At 49.6% G+C, this 24,344-nt stretch overlaps 1 protein-coding gene across 2 annotated transcripts in view; it reads right to left on the bottom strand.

The window, feature by feature from the left end:
- Positions 1-16,077, bottom strand: part of MTMR14 (myotubularin related protein 14) — a 62,460-nt gene extending 46,383 nt beyond the window's left edge. Inside the window, exons 1-2 of one of the 2 annotated variants that reach the window (XM_054034151.1) lie at positions 15,858-16,077; positions 15,354-15,502 (exon numbers count right to left, since the gene is read on the bottom strand). In XM_054034151.1, the coding sequence (XP_053890126.1) occupies positions 15,354-15,502; positions 15,858-15,989 (281 nt within the window). In that variant the 5' untranslated portion in view covers positions 15,990-16,077. The remainder of the gene's footprint in view (positions 1-15,353; positions 15,503-15,857) is intronic. The other variant, XM_054034152.1, reaches the window with a different exon arrangement.
- Between the last annotated feature and the right edge of the window lie 8,267 nt (positions 16,078-24,344).

The raw sequence follows: 24,344 nt of genomic DNA, 5'->3' as shown, positions 1-24,344 counted from the left end.
AGCCAGCCATAGAGTGGCTGCAGCAGTATCAGGGTTCACTAGTTTAAGGCACTAGTAAACGATACGCCAATGCCTTGTAAAAAAATCCACTCTATTTTCACAGCACTTTTTCTCAAAAGAAAATCCTCAACACCCACTGTTCAGGCTGCATTTATGTACACAGATCAAAAAATAGAGAACTCAGGCCTGAATGCTCACCGGACTTTAATGTTGATTATTTGTGCACGTACATTATAGCGTAATTAGACGTATCAACAGTCTAAAACTGGCTGGAAGTTGGAGTGCTAGGTAATTAGATTAATGAAGCATCTCGAGAAGCATCTCCACTGTCAAGGCTGCATTCAGCTATCCAATTAAAGCAAAACTGAAATCCCAAAAGTTTTAGGCCTGAAGACCACAAGCTAAACCTCTGTCACTTAGGCCCACATATCAGTCCAGGGTTTATAAGACTATGAAGCTACTCCTCAGTGGGTTCTGGATGGCTCAAAACGATCCATGGGTAGAGTTTCTGTTCGGTATTTAAAATTTTCATATTCTTCTCATGGACTCCTTTATTTCTGCTCTCCACTTCCAAAGAATCTTGATATGCCGAAGATTTTAAAGAATGAAAAAAAATCCAAGTAGTTGCCATTCTTTAATGGTTTGCATTCCCAGCCATCTAGGGGAAGTTAGTAAAATGCCAACATACAAAGTTGTACGTAGCAGTGGGTAAGCCTGTGTGAACCTTTGTACAGGGAAAGGTTACCAAAAGATGCATCTGCCCAGAAGAGACTCTGCAGAGACGAGGTCCCTGCTTCAATAGATATTAGGAGCTCTGCAAGGCAAGCACCTTTTCATGTACCGCAGAGCGCGTTCCACTACTGCACACCAGAGGGGTACAGAGGGGAGAGCCTGATGGCAGAGAAGACTGTGCCCAATACACAGTTTAATGCCGACCCGATTTAAACCTGACAGTTAATAAAATTCCCAAAGTAAAAGCCTCTGTTACCGGATGGGTTGCAGAAGTAATATATGGCCTTTCTGCACAAGTATGCCACTACAGCATTTTCCATAACAAAAACGTAATCCTTAGAGGCTGGAAGCAATCAGTTAAAGTAACGTCCCTAAAATTCCCACTATCCTTTATGGTTCCTATATCTGCTTGGCAATACTGTCAAATGAAACATCACCTAACACAGTCGGACAGGCGAGTCCAAGATGTATACATCAGCAGAAAGAACTCAAATGTGAAACTGCGTAACTATTAACTAGGGTTTGTAACCTCTCCTTTAAATCGGCTTCTGTACCCAATGACTGGAAGATAGCTAATGTAACACCAATATTTAAAAAGGGCTCTAGAGGTGATCCCACCGGTCTGTAATTGCTAAGTCTAACGTCGGTACCGGGCAAATTAGTCGAAACAATAGTAAAGAATAAAATTGTCAGACACATAGAAGAACATAAATTGTTGGGCAAAAGTCAACATGGTTTCTCTAAAGGGAAATCGTGTCTTACTAATCTATTAGAGTTCTCTGAAGGGGTCAACAAACATGTGGACAAGGGGGATCCAGTGGACACAGTGTACTTAGATTTCCAGAAAGCCTTTGACAAGGTCCCTCACCAAAGGCTCTTATGTAAATTAAGTTGTCATGGGATAAAAGGGAAGGTCCTTTCATGGATTGAGAACTGGTTAAAAGACAGGGAACAAAGGGTAGGAATTAATGGTAAATTCTCAGAATGGAGAGGGGTAACTAGTGGTGTTCCCCAAGGATCAGTCCTAGGACCAATCCTATTCAACTTATTCATAAATGATCTGGAGAAAGGGGTAAAAAGTGAGGTGGCAAAGTTTGCAGATGATACTAAACTGCTCAAGATAGTTAAGACCAAAGCAGACTGTGAAGAACTTCAAAAAGATCTCACAAAACTAAGTGATTGGGCAACAAAATGGCAAATGAAATTTAATGTGGATAAATGTAAAGTAATGCACATTGGAAAAAATAACCCCAACTATACATACAATATGATGGGGGCTAATTTAGCTACAACAAATCAGGAAAAGGATCATGGATAGTTCTCTGAAGATGTCCACGCAGTGTGCAGAGGCGGTCAAAAAAGCAAACAGGGTGTTAGGAATCATTAAAAAGGGGATAGAGAATAAGACAGAATATATTATTGCTCTTATATAAATCGATGGTATGCCCACATCTTGAATACTGCGTACAGATGTGGTCGCCTCATCAGATATACTGGCACTAAAAAAGGTTCAGAGAAGGGCAACTAAAATGATTAGAACAACAAGGAGTCTGGTGGCACCTTAAAGACTAACAGATTTATTTGGGCATAAGCTTTCGTGAGTAAAAACCTCACTTCTTCGGATGCATAGAGTAATGCACATCGGCTCTATGCATCCGAAGAAGTGAGGTTTTTACTCACGAAAGCTTATGCCCAAATAAATCTGTTAGTCTTTAAGGTGCCACCAGACTCCTTGTTGTTTTTGTAGATACAGACTAACACGGCTACCCCCTGATACTTAAAATGATTAGGGGTTTGGAGAGGGTCTCATGAGGAGAGATTAAAGAGGCTAGGACTTTTCAGCTTGGAAAAGAGGAGACTAAGGGGGGATATGATAGAGGTCTATAAAATCATGAGTGATGTGGAGAAAGTGGATAAGGAAAAGTTATTTACTTATTCCCATAATACAAGAACTAGGGGTCATGAAATTAAATAGGCAGCAGGTTTAAAACAAATAAAAGGAAGTTCTTCTTCACACAGTGCACAGTCAACTTGTGGAACTCCTTGCCTGAGGAGGTTGTGAAGGCTAGGACTATAACAGCATTTAAAAGAGAACTGGATAAATAATTGGAGGTTAAGTCTGTTAATGGATATTAGCCAGGATAGGTAAGGAATGGTGTCCCTAGCCTCTGTTTGTCAGAGGGTGGAAATGGATTGCAGGAGAGAGATCACTTGATCGTTACCTGTTAGGTTCACTCCCTCTGGGAACCTGGCATTGGTCACTGTCGGTAGACAGGATACTGGGCTAGATGGACCTTTGGTCTGACCCAGTATGGCCGTTCTTATACGTTAAAAGAGTCCATTGTTTAAACTGGATGTGTAATGTGAAAATTCACATAGCCAGGAACTAATTTCACAGACCAAAAAAAAGCTTTGTTCACGCGGAGCTCAGGTGCCCGGTGGTCTCTTATGCCCTTCCAGAACGTCAAGCTCAGCAAAACAAACTTCCAAAAACCAGGAAATACAGAGTTAAGGTAAATGCTTATGCAACCTTAACTCTGCCCCCACTGGAGCTGGCAGTAGCCACTGGCAGTTATCTGCATGCACTCCAGCTGCATTCACTGTGTTAGGTATAGGTATTAGATCGAAGAGCTGGGACTATGATATGAGGTGATCTGGGGGGCAGTATGTGTGTGAATCCCTCTTCCTGACCCCCTCGTGCGGGTGGGGGAGAGAGATGAAAGGAAAGAGGCACATGTGTACCTTGAGAGATCCAGTATGCCTCGTGTACTGTACTATGTAAGTCATGGGCTTGGCAGCAGTTAGGTGGGAGAGGAGCATGGTCTGTGGGTTTCATGAAGGGTAAGTGAAAGTAGTGTTAGATGGCATTGTGCACACAAGGGTGACAGGGCTGTAACAATTAGCAGATATGGTGTACTGTCTGAGGAGTAGGCTGAGTATTTGAGCATAGGACAGGTGAGGTACCTGCTGCTCAGTACAGGGCAGAGGCAGATTCCAAGTATGTGTTATGAGCACATTGGGGCATTACCTCAATTAGGGCAGAGTTAAGGTTGTGTGTCTACATTCACTCTGTATGTCCTGGTTTTCAGAGGTTTGAGATTTGCTCAACTCAATCTTCTGGAAGTGTACAATATAGCATTGGACAACCTTAACTGTATGTTACAATGTTTGTCGTGAGTGAATTTCCTAGGTGGGTGGTTTGTGATTGTTTTTTTTCGTGGCGGGGGAGGGGGGACTTCAGAACAGAAAGTGTGTTGTGGGTAGAAGTTTGCGGATATTTAGACAGTTGTAATTCTCTTGGAGGTCTGCAACTGAGACTCTGCTGTGGCCAGTTGATAACACCTAACCCTTGTATAGCACTTTTCATCAGTCGCTCCAAAGGATGGAAACATCTCTGTGGTACAGATGAGGAAACTGAGGCAAAGAAATGAAGTGCTTCACCAAAGTCACCCTCCATGCCAGTGGCAGAGCCAGGAACACAGCCCTGGTTTTCTGAGTCCCAGTCACCCAGTAAGCCACAAAGACGCTAGCTGATTGCTAGGTGCCTGCCTCCCTCAGTGCACTTTGTTCTAATGGAATGGGGAAACCACTGTGCTTTGAAGTGTGGGGAGCATGCAGTTGCTAACAGGGCCAATGGCAGAAATCTCATCTGTGAGTTATGTCCCAAGAACTTGACTGTTTGCTTACAAGGTGGTTATAAGAACTTTAAGCATCTGAGAGAAGACTGGTGTCTCTTCCCACACTCACCACACCCACACAACATATAACCATCCCCCCACTATTTCCAGATCACCCTCCCTTCCCTAAGTCATTAGAAATGTAGAAGCTAGGTGTGCACAAAATGAAAACCTGTTTTTTCGGAGGTTGGGTCTCAGGAACCACTTGCTCAAATGACCCCAAATTTGGAACTCTAATCCTACCTTGCATTCCCCTGAGGCACACCAAATTTCAAGACAATGCAAGTAAGCAAAGGGGTTTTAGAGCCCTTACAAGAATTCTCCTTTAAACAGAGAAGTCTCTTCAATCGTAACAGTTGTAAGCTACTGGCCCTCCTCTATAGCACTGTATGGAATTAACCATCAGCAGCTGCGCTGCTATATCCAGATTCCCAGGACCCTGGTGAGGACGTGCACTGCCGACACAAGGAGCGCAGCGTGGACAGGCAAAAGCAATTCAATTGTTGTGCTTGATGAATGTCAACATAACTTTGGTGGACTTCATTTTGTCATGTAGACTTGCCCTTAGGAGTACTCAATATTTTCCTTTCTAACCTATCCAATTATGGACACGGCCACCATTTTCAGCGCTCTTATTTCATTCTACAAATGTAAAGCATTTATCTCACTTCTTCCCCACAAGACTAACATGTTACAAAACACACACCTCAATCATGTCCAATCACTATTAAAAAGTTCACCATCAACAGCAGCCTATGTCTGGAGATTATTTAATAGGCTGTAACAGTTGTAATTGAAATTTCATCTATTAACATTCGGTTCTTCCACGTAACTTCCATATTAGCAGACATCCAAGTCAGGGTGCTTTCCAGAGGTATGACCAATAAGAACTTAGCTCTCCTAGGCCCATCTGTTAGAGGCTCCAACTCCACAGCGTTTAGTCCCACTCATGTAGTTTCTGGGATAACCTCCAGCTTTCCTGACTTTAGGCACAAAGTTGAGGGGAGATGCCACAGCAGGTGACACTGCTCAGAACACCAGTGCCTCTTCACCAACTCTGTCCAATCAAGCACACTTGTCCCTGGAACTGCACCCACACCATCCCGTCCTGTACCTCAAAACAATCGCTCTTGGGCTAAATGAGATGTATAATATGCTGTTGTGGAAGGCCGAGGGCTTGCCTGAACTGGAGATTTTCTGTACTCTAATGTAAGTGCACTAGTGTAGCCCTCCAATCTAGGGGACAGCATTAATGGTGAGTGACTTGCACTAGGGTAGATCACTCTGGTGCAGCTAACCTACAGCCAGAGTTTGCCCCACTCAGCTCCACCAACACAAACATCCCACTGTCGACAAGCTCTCCTCCCTGGGAATCTTCCCCAGATACACACACTGCTGGGAGGCTAGAGAACCAGAACTGCCCTTCCACCTTGCTCCAGGAATTTCTTCAAAGCTTTTCCTGAAGTGCTGTTTGTCTGCTCCGTCTCTCTAAGAAGCAAAGGGGGGGAGAGAGAGAGAGAGTCTCAACTGCTACGACCCAGCTCCTTGCCCATCACGCTCCTCCAGTGAGGACAGGGCTGCATTGAAGGGCCAGCATCAAGACTGACAAAATGGAACCAAATTACTGCCATGTAAAATTCAAAAGGTCGTAGAGGAATTTTTAAACTAAGGGCTGGGGAAAGCCGAATGGTACAGAGGAGCACACGGTTCAGACAGACACATCCTTTAGGGGAAGCTCTATTAATGGGAATTCTCCATAGTGTAGTAAAGAGGAGAGGATACAAGTTGATAGGATGGAACTAAGAGAAACAGTCAAATGAAAAAGAGCCCCCTTCAATTACTCATAGACTCATAGACATTAAGGTCAGAAGGGACCATTATGATCATCTGGTCTGACCCCCTGCATGCTGCAGGCCGCAAGACCCTTCCCTGGACTCTACCGTTGAAGTCCCCAATCCTGTGTTTTAGTGACTTCAATCGGCTGAGACCCTCCTGCTAGTGATCCCTGCCCCATGCTGCGGAGGAAGGCGAAAAACCTCCAGAGGCTCAGCCAATCTACCCTGGAGGAAAATTCCTTCCCGACCCCAAATATGGCGATCAGTAATACCCCGAGCATATAGGCAAGAGTCTCTAGCCTGACCCTTGTTGGCCATTATGCTGTTCATGTACCATTGCTTGGTTTTCCTTGGCTACTATGTTTTATCATTAAACCATTCCCTCCATAAACTTATCCAACTTAATCTTAAAACCAGACAGGTCCGTCGCCCCCACCGTTTCCCTCGGAAGGCCGTTCCAATATTTCACCCCTCTGATGGTCAGAAACCTTCGTCTAATTTCAAGCCTAAACTTCCCCCCGGCCAGTTTGTATCCATTTGTTCTCGTGTCCACATTAGTACTAAACTGGAATAATTCCTCTCCCTCCCTTGTATTAACCCCTCTGATATATTTAAAGATAGCAATCATATCCCCCCTCAGCCTTCGCTTTGTCAGACTAAACAACCCAAGCTCCTCTAATCTCTTTTCATACGACAGGTTTTCCATTCCTCTGATCATCTTAGTCGCCCTTCTCTGCACCCGTTCCAGTTTGAGTTCATCTTTTTTAAACATTGGAGACCAGAACTGCACACAGTACTCCAAATGAGGTCTCACCAGCGCCTTATACAACGGAAGCAGGACCTCCCTATCTCTACTAGATATACCTCGCCTAATACATCCCAAGACCGCATTGGCTTTTTTCACCGCCACGTCACATTGCCGACTCATAGTCATCCTGCGGTCCACAAGGACCCCTAGGTCCTTCTCCTCTTCTGTTACTTCTAACCAATGCGTCCCCATCTTGTAACTAAAATTGTTATTATTCGTCCCCAAGTGCATCACCTTACACTTTTTACTATTAAATTTCATCCTATTTCTGATACTCCAATTCACAAGCTCATTCAAGTCTCCCTGCAGAGTATCCCTATCCTCCTCCGAGTTTGCAACTCCTCCCACCTTCGTATCATCCGCAAACTTTATCAGCCCACTCTTGCAATCGGTCCCGAGGTCAGTTATAAATAGATTAAATAAGATGGGTCCCAAAACCGAACCTTGAGGCACTCCACTAGTAACCTCCCTCCAACCCGACAATTCACCCTTTAATACGACCCGCTGCATTCTCCCCATTAACCAATTCCCTATCCACCTCTGGATTTTCATATCGATCCCCATGTTTTTCATTTTAACCAATAGTTCCTCATGGGGTACTGTATCAAACGCTTTACTGAAATCCAGGTATATTAGGTCCACCGCATTTCCCTTATCTAATAAGTCCGTTACTTTCTCATCACATCACACAATAGCACACAGCTAAAAAGGGACATCTTATAAGTTCTTATATACAAATGCTAGAAGTCTAAATACTACTATGGGTGAATTTGAGTGCCCGATATTAAACGAGGCGACATAGAAACTTGGTGAAACGATGATAATCAGTGGGACATGATAATACCAGGGAACAAAATACGTAGGAATGACAAAGCAGGTTGGACTTGTGGGGGAGTGGCACCATATGTGAAAGAAAGAGTCAAATATAGTAAAAATCTTAAATGAATCAAACTGTACCACAGAATCTCTCTGGATAGAAATTCCATGTTTGAATAATAAGAGTAGAGCGGTAGGAATATGCTACCGACCACCTGACCAGGATGGTGCTGGTGACTGTAAAATGGTCAGGGAGATTAGAGAGACTGTACAAACAGAAAACTCAAAATAGAGGGGGATTTCAGTTATCCCCATGTTGACAGGGTACATGTCACCTCAGGACAGGATGCAGAGATAAACCTTCTAGACACCATTAATGCTGGCTTCTTGGAGCAGCTAGTCCTGGAACCCACAAGGGGAGAGGCAATTCTTGATTTAGTTCAAGAGGTGAACGTAGCTGAACTGCTCAGTAAGAGAGACCATCATGTAATTAAATTTAACATCCTTGTGAGTGGGAAAATACCAAAGAAGCACAGTAGCATTTAACTTCAGAAAGGGGAACTACAGTAGAATCTCAGAGTTACAAACTGCCCAGTCAACCACACACCTCTTTTGGAACCAGAAGTACATCATCAGGCAGCAGCAGCAGCAGAGAGACAGACACAGACACACACACACGGCAAATACAATACCATACTGTGGTAAACGTAAACTACTACAAAAATAAAGGGAAAGTAGCATTTTTCTTCTTCATGGTAAAGTTTCAAAGCTGTATTATGTCAATTTTCAGTTGTAAACTTTTGAAAGAATCACCGAAATGTTTTGTTCAGTTACAAACAACCTCCATTCCCGAGGTGTTCGTAACGCTAAGGTTCTGCTGTATGCAAAAATGAGGCAGCTTATTAAATGGAAAGTGGACAAACAAGAGCAAAATCCCTGCAAGCTACATGGAAACTTTTTTAAAACACCATAATAGAAGCTCAAATTAAATGTATACCCCACATTAAAAAACATAGCAGTAGGACCAAAACAGTGTCACTGTGGCTGAACAACAGAGCAAACAAGGCAGTTAGAGGCAAAAAGGCATCCTTTAAAAATTGGAAATCAAATCCTACTGAGGAAAATAGAAAGGAGCATAAACTCTGGCAAGTCAAGTGTAAATGTATAATTAGGCAGGCCAAAAAAGAACTTGAAGAGCAACTAGCAAAAGACACAATACTAATATAAAAAATTTAAGCTGTCGTGGAATAAGAGGGAAGGTCCTCTCATGGATCAGTAGCTGGTTAAAAGATAGGAAACAAAGGGTAGGAATAAGTGGTCAGTGGAAAGAGGTAAATAGTGGTGTCCCCGAAGGGTCCGTACTGGGATCTGTCCTATTCAACATATTCATCATTGATCTGGAAAAAGGGGTAAATAGTAAGGTGGCAAAGTGTGCAGCTAATACAAAACTACTCAAGATAGTTAAGTCCAAAGCAGACTGCGAAGAGTTACAAAGGGCTCTCACAAAACTAGGTGACTGGACATCAAAATGGCAGATGAAATTCAATGTTGATAAATGCAAAGTAATGCACATTGGAAAACAGAATCCCAACTATCCATATCAAATGATGGGGTCTAAATTAGCTGTGACCAGCTAATTTAATCATTGTGGCTAGTTCTCTGAAAACATCCACTCAATGCGGAGCGGTGTCAAAAAAGCGAACAGAATGTTGGGAATCATTAGGAAAGGGATAGATAAGACAGAAAATATCATATTGCCTCTATATAAATCCATGGAACGCTCACAGCTTGAATACTGCATGCAGATGTGGTCGCCCCATCTCAAAAAAGCTAGATTGGAATTGGAAAAGGTTCAGAAAAGGGCAACAAAAAGTATTAGCAGTATGGAACAGCTTCCATATGAAGAGAGATTAAAAAGACTGGGACTGTTCAGTTTGCATAAGAGACAACTAAGGGGGGATACAATAAAGGTCTATAAAATCATAAATGGTGTGGAGAAAGTTAATAGGGAAGTGCTGTTTACCCCTTATCATAATACAAGAACCAGGGAACACCCAATGAAATTAATAGACAGCAGGTTTAAAACAAACACAAGGCAGTACTTCTTTGCACAACACATAGTCAACCTGAGGAACTTGTTGCCAGGGGATGTTGTGAAGGCCAAAAGCACAACTGGGTTCAAAAATGAACTGGATAAGTTCATGAAGGATAGGTTCATCAATGGCTATTAGCTAAGATGGTCAGGGTGTCACGGAGTGCGGGGGAGTCCGGTCCCTGCACCCCCCACTTCCTGCGATTCACCGTGACTCTCAGCCAGCCAATAAAACAGAAGGTTTATTAGACAACAGGAACACAGTCCCAAGCAGGGCTTGTGGGTACAACCAGGACCCCTCAGCCAGGTCCCTCTGGGGTGCAAAGATAGGGTTACCATACTTAACAAATAAAAAAAGAGGACCCTCCACGGGGTCCTGGCCCCGCCCATTTCCCACCCAGCCCCGCCCCTTCCCCACCTAACTCCGCCCCCTCCTCCCTCCCACTCCCAGCCACACGGAAAGGGCTGCTCGAAGCCCAAGCGCTACCGGCTTCACAGTTTGCCGGGCAGCCCCCAGACCCTGCGCCCCCGGCCGGCGCTTCCCCAGCGCAGCTGGAGCCCGGGAGGGGAAGCGCCCAGCCGGGGGCACAGGGTCTGGAGGCTGCCCGGCAAACTGTGAAGCCGGTAGCGCTTGGGCTTCGGGCAGCCCCCTTGCCTCCGGACCCTGCGCCCCCAGCCGGGCACTTCCCCTCCTGGGCTCCGGCGGCGCAGGGTCCGGAGGCATGGGGGCTGCCCGAAGCCGGTAGCGCTCAGGCAGCCCGGCTCTTAAACAGAGCCGAAGAGTCGCTCCCCTGACTCTTCGGCTCTGTTTAAGAGCCGGGCTGCCCGAGCGCTACCGGCTTCGGGCAGCCCCCATGCCTCCGGACCCTGCGCCGCCGGAGCCCAGGAGGGGAAGTGCCCGGCCGGCGGCTGGGGTCCGGAGGCAAGGGGGCTGCCTGAAGCCCATAGCGCTCGGGCAGCTCGGCTCTTAAACAGAGCCGAAGAGTCAGGGGAGGAGCAGAGCCGCCGCGGGAGGGGAAGTGCCCGGCCGGCATTTTCCTGGACATGTTCGGCTTTTTGGCAATTCCCCCCGGCCGGGGGTTTGAGTGCCGAAAAGCCGGACGTATCTGGGAAAAAACGGACGTATGGTAACCCTATGCAAGGATCTTAGACCCCAGACTTGGGTTCCCTGCCTCTTCCCAGCCAGCCCAAAACTGAAACCAAAAAAACCCCTCCAGCAGGCTCTCTCCCCCTCTCCCTTTGTCGAGTTTCCCGGGAAAAGGTGTCGACTCCCCACCCCCTTCCTGGCTCAGGTACCGTCCCTCACCTAAAGTCATCCCCTGCTCTCCCATCCCCCATGCAGACAGTTCCAGCAAAACTAAAAGACATTCCCAGGTCAATCCACCCCACTCCCTACTGCATCACACAGGGATACAACCCATGCTTGGGTGCCCCTAGCCTCTACTTGCCAGAAGCTGGGAATGGGTGACAGGGGATGGATCACTTGATTGCCTGCTGTATTCATTTCCTCTGAAGCACCTGGCATTGGCCACTGTGGGAAGACTGGATAATGGGCTAGATGGACCATTGGTCTGACCCAGTATGTCTGTTCGTATGTTCTTAGGAGGGGATTCTGTCCAGCAGGGAAAGCGGATGGGGGCTGTCTCTCTCCCCGACTCAGCTGCTGAGACCCTGGGCCCTGCCGATCTTGCTCCCCCACAACACAGCAGCAGCTGCCAACTGGGAGTTCCCCTCCTCTGAGTATGTGTACTTTGTCAGCTAGTGGGGACTCTGAGGTGGAGAGCCAGGTGCGAGGAGATCCAATAACCCCAACAAAATTTGGGTTAAAAAGAATAAAACCCAAACAGTTGCTTTTTTAAAACCCAGCAATTTTTCAGGGAAATTCAGTCAAACACAGACTTAAATATTCTCTAGCATATTCTCTCTCATTCCTCATGCACCTGAACATTGTTTGCAGCTGCACATTTGAGAGAAGTCAATGAAGATGTCGGCTCAATGATGCCCAAGGTCTGGCCCACACCAAAAACTAGGTCAGCCTTGCTACGTCGCAATGTAGTTAGTTGAACCTAACCCCTGGTGTATACGCAGCACAGCCAACAGAAGGATTCTTCCCTCAACCTCACTGCCACTTCCCAGAGAGGTGGCTTATCCACCTCAACAGAAAAATCCCTTCCACCACTGAAGGAAGTGTCTACACTACGCACTACAGTGACAGCTGCTGTAGCTGTGCCACTGTAGTGTAGACATGGCCTAAATTGAGAGTTAATTTAGAACCTTGGAAGCTGTCTGGGTAATTACATTTTTCCCTCCTCTGTGCAACACTCTGCATTTATCAACACTGAAATTTCATTTGCCATTGTCAGAGGGGTAGCCGTGTTAGTCTGGATCTGTAAAAAGCAACAGAGTCCTGTGGCACCTTTAAGACTAACAGATGTATAGGAGCATAAGCTTTCATGGGTGAATGCCCACTTCGTCGGATGCATGCATTCACCCACGAAAGCTTATGCTCCGATACATCTGTTAGTCTTAAAGGTGCCACAGGACTCTTTTGCTATTTGCCGTTATGTTGCCCATTCATCTAGTTTGGTTAGGTCACTCTGAAGTTCCTCAGTCCTCTCCTGATTTGTCTAACCTAATAACTTATCTGCAAGTTGCTGCCTCATGGCTCACCTCCTTTTCAGATCATTCATATAATAAACCCCAAACCTAACACAGAACCTTGAGACCTCAACTGTTAAACTTTTGCCAGGAAGTAAAATTGACCTTTATTTTCTTTTCCTAGTTTTTGATCCACGACAGTACTTGATACTTCGCCTCTCCCCCGTGACTATTTAGTTTCTTCTACAGTCTCTTGTGAGGGGCCTTGTCAAAGCCTTTTTAAAAGTTGAAATAAGTTATGTCAAGCTAGACCACCGTACAATATAAACTTTAAGACATTTGTGTAAGACTTTAGTCCGAAAGTTTCCAACCAAGTACAATAATGTTACTGATGTGGAAAGATTCTGTATTTTGTTCTTAAACATAAATACATGGAGACAATAGGGTACAACACTAGAGACATGAGCATTCTGGGCACAATCCAGACAAGAATTTAAGCATACGCTTAACTTCAGACATGCAAATAGTGCCACTGAAATCAATGGAGCTACTCACGTGCTTAAGCATGTACTTAATTTTTAAGCGCTTTGCTGGATTTGTGTCAGCATGCATCAAGCTCTTTCTTCAGCAAGTGAAATGCTTCCTCCACTGTGTGTTTAACTGCACCACTCAGCGTTAGTCAGGTTTTTCTTTGTTTAGAAAAGAGTAAAAATAAAGGTAAGAGGAGATAATAACTTAACAAAACAAATCTAAGGACAAATAGGTGGCCTGTGTATAAAGTACAAGCACAGACTATCTACAATACTCAGGGAGATGTGTGCAAGGGGGGAGACAGTGGCGCAGATTCTCACCTGCACCAAGACTGACTGAGTACAGGAGAGCACAGTGGGTGGCTGGTTACAGCTCCGTTATCTGGGCCGGGCCTGACATGTTACAGCAATGTAGGGGCTGCATGCACCATGGTCCAGGTCTTAACCCTTCAGTTGGGGTCTGTCAGCTCTGCTATGGGAGCCAACTGTGTGGGTTTAATGGCTGCTGGGGACAGGAGTAGCACGAATTTGGTCCTCTTCTCATAGCTCAGCTTTGAATCACTGAGTGTGGGTGGGTGCATCTATTGTTTGATCAGAGGTGTAAACAGATTTGAGACAAATGTAGATTGTATGTTTACATGTGGAATTAACTGTCAAGAAATCCTAAATCAATCGTTGCAAGACTCTATAGTGGCACAATCTCCATTCTGCCACAGGAGACTATGAAACTAAGAATCAAGTAAAAGTTTTGTGCATGCATGTACTAAAGTGAATAAAGATTGATTTTTAATATTCTTTTATTTCTACTTATATACAACACCTCACAAAGGGCTGAGTGGACTCCTAAATTTGCAAAGAAAATGTACTGTTTTGTTTTCAAAACAATAAGCTAAAGTTTCAGACCAAAAAGTCAGTAAATCAGGCAAAAGCTAACTTATAACTTTTGCAAAGCACAACCAGTCTATTCTATCCATTCAACAGTGGTCACTTGCCAAACTTTCTATGCAGGCACAGTGCCTCTCAGGAAGTGCTCACATCCAGACTTAATGGAGCTCTCTTGCACATGCCACACACAGGCTATTCAAAAGCTTTATAACTTAAGTCAAAACCAATGGTTTCCAACATATAGTAAGCTGATTCACTAATATGCTGCGAATAAAAGCATGGAGTTTGGGTTGTTATATGTGGCTCATGTGTGTCTAAATTAGCGTCTCCAATCCACGAATCCCAGAAGCCAAACAAGTTTTATCAGCAAATGATTGTCCAAAAAACACATTATAAAAGTTTGAGTAATTTTCATGTTTGAAAGTTTTCAGTCATCTGATGAGGCAGCACAAATACCATGGAACTTAAATCACCAGCCATAACAAACCTACTGCACATACAAAGAGAGCAGCTTGCTGACTGCCTAAAAGCAATTCACACTTTGGGACCTCAGAGCCTAACCATGCTCGTTGATGAGATCTGACACGATCTCAGCCCAAAGTACAGTCCAAAGTACAATGAGTTTCTTACTCACACAGTCAGTGGCACAACACAGCTCAGAGCATGCTCGTCCCTTGCCCCTACTCTTTACCTCAGCCTCATCCCCCAAAATAGGGTCAAAAGTCCAGTAACATTTATTGAACACCAAGAGTGCATTCATCCCTATACAAATATGAAGGATGCTGCCGTACCTATACCAGTCAGTGTAACCTGAAAAAATTAGCCCACCCATAACTGTTATGCACCTAAAGCTGCCTTGCAACATATTCTGTTTTTCCCATCCAGCAAACTGAAGAAATGTAGCTTATTTCTTCTCTTGCAGAAAAGCCCAAGAGTTTGAGGCAGCAGCTGTTCTGAAAGTACCAGAAAGACGGCAAAGCTCCACAAGATTAGGGACTAGAACAAAGTATCCTAATAGCACTGCCAACTTCACACTAAGGTGCAGAGACAGATCCCAGTTCCATAGGACAAGAGTAACCTAGCGGGTGACCTGTCTAGCTAAAAATAGGGAGTTCATGCATCCAGTAGGCAGTGCAGGCACAACTATAGCTCTGCAAAGAATGCATTTCCAGTTTTCTCATGCTTCTTAAGAGCCCAGTCATGCAGGGAAGATGAGAAGACTAGCTAGCCCTCTGTGGAAATGCCACCTGTTGGAGCTACTCAACCTGGAACCACGGTTGTGTGTCTTGCAGGTGAGATAGGCCTTGGGCAGTTTTGTATGGCTCTCCTGCAGCCAGCTCTCCTGACAGGAAGGAGGGAGGCGGGGCAGGAGTTACTTACATGTTTCGCTCCCTGTCAGTGCTCTCGTACTCTAGGAAGACGATCTGCCGGGGATAGTGGCCACAAATTTCCCCATTCACATTCTGGATCAGGCTGTAGCAATAGTCCCTGCCAAACAGCTCCAGGCAGCGCTTCTCAATCCTCTCCACCTGTAAGAGGGACAAATTGACAGCTCAGGGGCTGTAGCTCAGCACAGGACACCTCTGCAATCCTCCCCACCACAGGCCTTGCCCTAGCCAGGAGAGGGCTGGCGGGGCTTGGCCCAGCTGGAGGCGAGGTGTCTTTCAGGGCTCGCCCAGCCAGAAGGGGGAGAGGGTGTCAGGGGCTCTCAGACCAGGGAAGCCGGGGGGGGGGTGTGTCCCGCGGGTATGTCTCGGCACAGCCGGGAAAGGAGGGGGGAGGGGCTCAGGGGCTGAGCAGGGAACGGGACGTGTCTCGGGGCCCGGCACGGGAGGGGAGAGCGGGGCCTCCCGCGGGCGGGGGCGGGCGGTCTCAGCCTCTCACCTTCGCGCTGCTCCCGGCCCCGCCGCCGCCCCCGTCCTTGGCCCGATACTGCGCCCGAGAGAACTCGAGCAGCAGCTCGGCCAGAGCCCGCTCCCCGGTGCCCGCCTGGGGGCAGCCCCGGGCCCCCGCCATCGCCGCCCGCTCACGGCTCCCGGCCCATCGCGGCCCCGCACTCGGCCACCCGGCTGCTTCCGTTCCCCACTTCCGGGGCCACGGCGCGCACCGGAAATTCGCAGTAGGCCCAGCCAATCCGCTGCCGAGAGGGGACACGGAGGCACCCTCCCTTCCGGGCGCGGGCATGACGTCATCACATCGCGACGCCGCGACTCGAGCACGTCGCTCCAGTCCAGTCGCTCCCGCTATCGCCGCGCACGCGCCTAGCCGGGTCCCCGCGTGGCCTCTGAGCAGCTTCCTCCTGCCCCGCCCCCGCTGGCGCGAGCCCCGCCCCCCTCGGCTCGGGCGTGGCCGGCTCTCGCGCCGGGGGCTGGCTGCACGCAGCGCCGGCCGGGCCCGGGCTGGAGCGGGAGCGGGGGCTGGAGCGGGGGCCCGGGCCGGGGCGGGGGTTGGGGCTGGGGGCCCGGGCTGGGGCGGGAGCGGGGGCTGGAGCCCGGGGCAGGGGTTGGGGCTGGGGGCCCGGGGCTGGAGCCGGAGCGGGACCGGGGCGGGAGCTGGAGCCGGAGCGGGACCGGGGCGGGAGCTGGGGGCTGGAGCGGGACTGGGGCGGGAGCTGGGAGCCCGGGGCTGGAGCCGGAGCGGGACCGGGGCGGGGGCTGGGGCTGGGGGCCCGGGGCTGGAGCCGGAGCGGGACCGGGGCGGGAGCTGGGGCCCGGGGCTGGAGCGGGACCGGGGCGGGAGCTGGGGCCCGGGGCTGGAGCCGGAGCGGGACCGGGGCGGGGGCTGGGGCTGGGGTTGGGGCAGGTCCGCACCCGGGCGCGGCCCCAGTTCCTCCGCGCGCAATAGTTTAACATTTTGCGACTCTTATTGGTGCACTGAGCGGGCGGCTGCAGCCTGCACTGGGGGGGCGCCCAGGCCCCTGGCTGCAGCGAGGTGGGAGATCGCCCCCCTGTGCCGCTCCCCCCGGACACGGACTCCGCGGTGAGGCTGCACCCGCCCCTGACACAGTGCAAGGACCCGGCCTGCCCCGAAACACCCCAGGGCCCTGCCCCTCCGTGCCCGGTGCACCGGTGTGGGCGGACAGGCGGGCTCTTGGGGGGGGGGGGTTCCAGGAGTGCGGGGAGAGGGTTCTGTGTGGGACAATCTGGGTGCAGGCGGCTCAGGGGGGATCCGGGTGCGGGGGGATCTGGATGCACACCGGGTTGTTGCGGGGTTCTGGTTGCAATGGTGATGGGACTCTGCAGGGGGGTCCAGGTGAAGGTGGTTGGGGGGGGAGCTTGGCTGAGGGGGCTCAGTGGGGGGGGGAATCCAGGTGGCTCCTGGGGGGGGGAGGGTTCTGGGGGCAGGGAGGTTGGGCAGATGAGGGAGCAGATCCCTGTACACCCTCCCCCTACAGCTGAGGCGCGATGGATGCAGGAAGCGGGTGGGTGGGGGGAGGGAAGTGGGCAGAGCTTCCTGCAGCCGGGGGAGAAATCTGGGGGTGGGTCTGACACAGCCCCAGATGCCATGCAGGGAAGGGGAAGTCCCAGCCCAGCCGGGACTAGCAGCTGAGCCCAGCACAGGGTAGGAGCTATCTGCCGGGTCTTCCCCAGTCCCGCTCCCTGCTCCACAGTGATTTACCTCTCTGCTGGCTGCCCTGGGCACCCAAAACATATGGCTGGGGAGGGTCACATGACTGCTCTTGTGGCTTCCCTTTACTTTCCCATCAGAAAGTCATTTTTCTGCAGGGAAGCAAAGAAAGCTGTGGGGGACATAAATTCTGTGCATGCGCAATGGCACAGATTTCCACCAGGAGTAAGTAGAACTCTGACTGAGCCATCCCCTGAGTGATGTACGTTACACCCACTTCCGCGGTAGGTCTGTGGAGAGCTGCTCCCATCGAGACCACCTCTCCGACAGGAGCTCTCTCCCCTCGGCATAGAGCATCTTCACCAGACGCAGTGCCGCTACATTGCTGGAGCACTTCTAATGTAGACCAGCCTGGAAAGAAAGTAAGCTCAGGGTGCTGCTGGTTCAGGAGCTGGGAACTGCCAGCATGTACATCCCTGCCTCTGCTGCAGCCCAATTACACAAAGGGATGGGGAGCCTCTTTGTCCTGTGTCAGCGTTGCCTGCCATACTACTTCACCCCCAGGCCAGAGTGGCTGCCCTTGGGAGGCCTCCAGGCTGCTCTCTCCAGCCTTTCCCCACCCTGCAGATCGTCTCATCGCATCATTATGCCTCCATATCAGGGCAGATCTGACATGCCCAGCTGTTTTGTCTCTGGCTTGTCTGAACTGTGCTGAAATACTCAGACGCTCACAGCAGCTGCCAGCCTGGCACGGGGTCCTGCAGGAGTCAGATGAACCATTTTGTCAAGGCTTTTCATGCCTTACTAGGCTTCAGTTTGAGCGAGTGGTTCTGACATGCAGCAAAACAAGCAGGAGTTTGTCCTAATCTGTGTACTGGCTGCGAGAGCGAGGAGGCAGCAGTGTACAGGAGCAGCCAGGCTGTGACACTCACCTTGTCTACACTCAGGGGTAGCCGTGTTAGTCTGTATCCACAAAAACAACAAGGAGTCTGGATTTAGATTAATCTGTTAGTCTTTAAGGTGCCACCGGACTCCTCATTCTCGTCTACACTACAAAGTTTTGTCAGCAAAAGCTGCCTTTTGGCGACAAAACAGGGAAGGCGTACACACTTCAAAGCTACTTTTGGCGGCAAAATGCTGCTGTTTTGCCGACAAAACAAAACCACCTCGACGAGAGGCATAGAGCTTTTTGCGGCAAAGTTAAAGCGACAAAGTGTCAGTGTAGACACTACCGTTTGTTTTGTCGACAGAACTGGCTTCCACCAGTATCCCACAATGCCTGCTGTGACTGCTCTGCTCACTGTTTTGATCTCTGCTGCCCTGCAGGCATGCACCCCTCCCCTTTGAAAGCTCCCAGGAAGTGTCTGACAGCTGAGGTGCTGCTCCAGTTGCAGAGACCAAAGAACAAATCATTAACGTGGAATCCTCCTGTTCTGCCGTGCACTAGGAACACAGGGGCAGGCAGACTGCTGGTGGTGCGCTGCTTTGACATTTCTCAGCGCTGAGAGCTTACAGAGCTACTCAGGATGCTGCTTCCGGCAGCTGAGGAGGCTGTGGGAGAACTCGGAGGGAATCCCAGAACCATAGGCAGGCAAAGCGGGCTGCTTTGGGAGAGACGCTGAGCAGAGCCGGGGGTTGACATGGGGGGGGGGGTCTCTTCCCCTGCCTCAGGATAAGTCGGTCAGCCTGCTGTCTCCCCTGCCCCAGACACACCACTCTCCTCTCCCACATGCACATTTCAGTTGAAAAAGCAGCTGACAGTCTAGTAGGATGCCCCTGGAATGATGGGATTGAGAAACCTGCCCCATGTGACGCTGTCCCTGCCCCATGCGGCATTGCAAACCCTTCCCAAAGCACCCTGCAGCCAGTTGCACAGTGAGATCACTACCACAGTGCACTGCTCTCTGTGTCAATGAAAGGCCTGTTAGTGGGGCTGTGCTCTGCCGACACAAGGAGCTAGTGTGGACATGCAACAGCGGTTTTAATTAAACCGATATAACTTCTGCTGATAAAACTCTGTAGTGTAGACAAGGCCTGAGAGCGAGACAAGTCAGACATCTGCCAGGGATACAGATGAGCTTAGAACCTCTCTCCATTTACACTTCACAGGGAAGGGGCTCTCCAGGGGGCAGAGCAAAGTCAACTGGCTCCAGAGGGCACAAACACATGCCTGCTGCTGAGCCAGGGATGGGACTTCACAGCCGGACCAGGCACCATTCCTGAGCCTGCAGCCATGGGGACCATGATGTTTTCTGCTCCAATGCCCAATGGTGCTGACTGGGGATTGCTTCATGCTGGCTAAGGCTGAGCCCTGGGGAATTCTGCAGCCTCCTCTTTATCACAGCCCAGTTCAGGCACGTTTCAGGTCCTCCCCCGCGTTTAACAGGCTATCTCTGTGTATGATTCCCTTAACCCCCTCGCCCAACAGTCACTATCGCAGAATATGCACCCCTAGCCACAGCAGGACTCAGACGCCTGACAGCTGAGCTGAGGTGTTTAGGGATCACCTCTGTGAGACCTGAGATTTAGGGGGTGATCTAATGACTGCAGAGGGCACTCTCTCCCACACTGCCCTAGACAGAGACACCTCTGGGGCCTGTGTGAATCAATCACTATAAAGCGCTAATACCCAGCCTTGCTTTGTGCCCTGGCAAGGCCAGAGTGGGCTAGGTTCAGCTCAAACTGCAGGGACTATTGTGTGAAGGTGAAATAAGATGCTTATAAAAAACAACCATTGTTTAGATCCTTTGATTGTTAATTAGTTTGACAAAGGGGTTTCCCGGTGCACAGAAACACGCTACTGAGCGGATGATCCTGTGTGTGCTGGGCTCTGGCTCCCCCAGCTGCGGTGCAGCTCATCGAAGGGGTGCAGGGAGAGCATGGTAAATGGGCTGAATAACCAAACCCAGACTGTCCCACAGGGCTGCCGCCTCCCATGGGTTCCCACGTGCCCTCTTGGTGAGCAGCCGTGCAGACGGGCTACCTGGGAACCAGGTCAGTCAAGCAGCAGCCAAGCCTGCCATTACACACAGGCCAATCCCCACCGTCTGTCTCTTCCAGGGCACAGTGGGATCCCCTCCCCACAGCCAGGGTGTTCAGGTACCCAGCTGGCTTGCCTGGACACATACACCGCCCTAACACACCTGCTACCACAATGCACACGGCCTAGGAGGGGGAGGATTTCTTCCAGTCCGAAGTTCTGGGTCTGGAATACAGCAGAGAAGGCTCAGGGACATTGCACTCCACTCTGGTCTGGGGCCTTCTCCCTTGCTCAGCTCTTGCCTGCACTTCCCTCTCCCCTTTCCTCCTCGCTGTCTGTGCAGGCCCCGCCCCATGGTGGCACTGCCTGCAGCCCCTAACCATGGCCGCATCACAATAGCGCTTGCTGCCCACTCCACTTAGGTGCTGCAGAACGTCCGGGACCTGATTTTCACATGCTGGGCCCTTTATGGTGCTGTGGCAGAGCCAATGTAATTTACAGTTGTGTTAAAGTCCCTTTGCATGGCCAGAGCAGGGCAAAGGCCACACCGAAAGTGAGAATCTGGCAGGTCATATTTTGGAACCTGCGTGAAGCAAGTGGGACCTTGCAGAGTTTGCTCCATGTGCAGACTCCTGCCCCTGGTAGCAAGTCGTTCCCGTCCCTCTCAAACCTGGATACTGAATTTAGCCATCAGATGGGGCTAGGGCTTCTCTTTCCTCCATCAAATCAGCCAGTCTGCCCGGGCTCATGGTGGGCACTCATGGGGGCAGCTCTCAGGAGCCAGATGCCACCCATGGCTCTGCACAAGGCCACCCTCACGCCATGCTCTGCCATCTCCCCCCAGCTCAGTCACTTACACCTCTGCACAGAAAAAGGCAGGTTGGTGGGAAAGTGCCATTCCACTGGCTAGCAATGACAGCTCAAGGCACAGGGCAAGCGAGACTCTGGCCCTTCCCCACCTTCCTGTACCTTTTTTCACGATACCCCTGCAACCGTGCTCATCTCCTACAAGTCCTTCCTGGTCACTCACTGCTTCTGGGCCACCACTCCCTGTTCCCTCACCTCCAGCACATACAAGTACTGTACAGCTGTCAGCCAAACCTAACGAGGCCTGTGCCTAGGGCCTCCTGCTACCTGCTACCGTGCACCATTCCTGTGACTTGCATTGTCCAACGCGGAGCGCGAGTTCATCTGACATTGTGCCAGTCACATCTCTGCTGCTGCAGTCACCTTACGAGAAGAATGGCCAGTTGAGCAAGCGTCTGGGAGTGGGAACGGCTGGGTTCTAGGCAGCTCTGGGGTCAGGGGCTGGGAGTTAGGCCTTCTGGGTTCTATTCCTGACTCTTGCTGTGTCTGCATGATTGGAGCGGCATGGGGTGGCCCTCTGAGAGTCTTTTCTTGCCACACTCACTCCAGACCACCAGCACCAGCAGGCCATTGGCTACAGTGCTATTTACAGGTCCCCCTCTTGCTCCTAGGGGGCATGGAGCAGTGCTATCAGTCAGCTCTGCCTTCCTCCCTCCCCTGCCCGCCGGCTTCCTTCCTCTCTGCTCCCAGCTGCTGGGGATGCTCCCCTCTAATCAGCCCTTCAGCTATGGCTCCACTTGTTAACTGATCCTCTGTTTAGACCCCAATTAACCTATATTGGTGGGGATTTGAGTGACAGGTACTGTCAACTTCTGACCCAGAACCGCTGTCACAGGGAGGTTTGCTTGCCCCCATGGTAGCCCATTCTGTGTGATCCTTTGCTAGTCTTTCTGTGGGTAAACAGTTCTTATGATCCACCCAGAAATTCTTTTTCTGCCAACAACTTTCCCCTCCAATGTCCATCAACATGCATTGCCCCCGAACCTCGTCAGCTGTGCCCTGCCACTCAAATCTCTTTCCATCAGACCTGACTAGTGTTTGATGAGCTCCAGTCGTCCCCAATTATCTGTCATTGGTCAGTCTGTCCCTGACATTTTCAGAGTTCTTCTAGAACACCATAGCTTGAATTATTGGAATTTATCATTGATTGTTAAATTGAAGCCCGGCCATTCAAACACAGACCAAATGTACATTTTTAAGAGTCGGAATTTAGTCTTTAGAGTCTGAACATATAAAGTGCTAAGTGGTCTTCCAAGTGAAGTTCTAGCTATCTCAACTGGGCACTCAAGATTAGTGGACACTTTTGGCCTTCATCTCCCTGTGCCTCAGTTGCCCTTTGTAAAATGGGAATAACTTCACCCTACCTCCTCAGGGCATTGGGACAAGACATTCGTTAGTATTTGTGAGATTCTCAGGCCCTGCAGTGAGGAGCCCCATCAAAGTGGCCAGGAGGAAAGTAGTAATTCTGGGTTCAGGGGAGGATTAGGATGTGTGCAGCACACATGGCCTGGGGGCCACACACTGAATGAGAAGCATAAAGAGAAATATGGACTAGTCACCCATTGAGGGAGCACCTGTGCACTGACTGGACTGATGCCCTGTACAAAACCTAGCATGTGATCATGTAAATACAGACTAATAATAATGGATGTGGACTTGGGGTCACAAGCAACCTGACCTCTCACTCCCCACTTGATCCAGAACTTCTAAGCACACAGTAACATGCCAGGAATCCCAATTACTTCATTTCTATCATCCCCAGCAAGCAGAAAGGAACCCAGCAACATAGACAGGATAACCACAGGAGTGGCAAACCTGACTCCTCATTGCTAACCCAGGGCATTCCCTTTCCAATGGCAGCACATTCCCAGCCCCCAAGCCAGACTTCCGGCCACCGACACAGGGACAGGGACAAGCATTTTGTCTCACTAACATTTTAAACAAATATTCTATGGGAGTTAGAGAAAATTTCTCCACAGATTCCATCAGACTTTGTGACTCATTCTGAGCTCTCCCCTATATATTTCTGGTCACTTTCCTGCTTTCATAATAGGAGTGTGGAGGGACAGCACCAGTATTGGCTAATTATTTCCCTTTCTGCAGGAGGGTTATGCCCTGGCAAGGGTCATAAAGACAAAATAAAAGAGGTAAATGTGGAATTCAAGAAATCATGGGAAATGCCAGTCAGGAGCCCCTGTGAGCCCTGAGACAAGTGTACCCCTCAAACAGCAGGTTCAGTGCCCAGGAGAAATGCCCCTGGCCAACCCCCCAAAAGCCATTGGAAACATGGTAGCTGATCAGCATCTCACTGCAGTTCAGAACAGGCAGCCATGTGCAAGAATCCTGTATCCAACTGAAACAGCAGCAAGGCTTTAGGGAGACCCAATGGAATCCCAGGAGGTGAGACAGTTGCGTAAGCCATGCAGCGTGCCCCATCTTCTTCTTTCAGACCCTGAGCGCCTGTCTCCCTGCACAGATTTCCAGCCGCCTCCACTGCCTGCGCTGACAGGCTCCTGGAGCAGCTGCTGACTCTCCCTGCATGGCAAGGGCGGGACTTTTCCCCAGGGATGTGAGCCTCCCTGGGAAATGCACTCAGCAAGATGTACAGAAACGTGTAGCTGCTGTGATTAATCAGGGACTGTGGTTCTAGTCTCAGGGATGGGTAAGTCAGGAGGGGTTGGCTCATTCCCTTTTAGCATAGCAGATTGTGCCTTACGCTGGGTGGAAGGACACTCGCTCCAAACACAGTCAGTGTATAAATAGCTCTGCTGAGGCCCCTCTGCTGTACATAGCAGAGCGCTCGGGTGATGTGAACTGAATGTTTCGTGTCACTGACCATGCTCACCCAGTGGGGATTCCCAGCTGCTTTAGGCCAAACACTTGAATATTTAAACAAATTGAAACCATTGCAAAGTAAAATACTTTGTACAGAAAACAAAACACTGACAGAAACCAGG

The sequence above is a fragment of the Malaclemys terrapin genome, chromosome 7 (genome assembly GCF_027887155.1).
Source record: "Malaclemys terrapin pileata isolate rMalTer1 chromosome 7, rMalTer1.hap1, whole genome shotgun sequence".
NCBI classification, from domain to species: Eukaryota; Metazoa; Chordata; order Testudines; family Emydidae; genus Malaclemys; species Malaclemys terrapin.
Note: the sequence above shows the minus strand (reverse complement) of the source record. Positions and strands in the feature narration are given on the sequence as shown.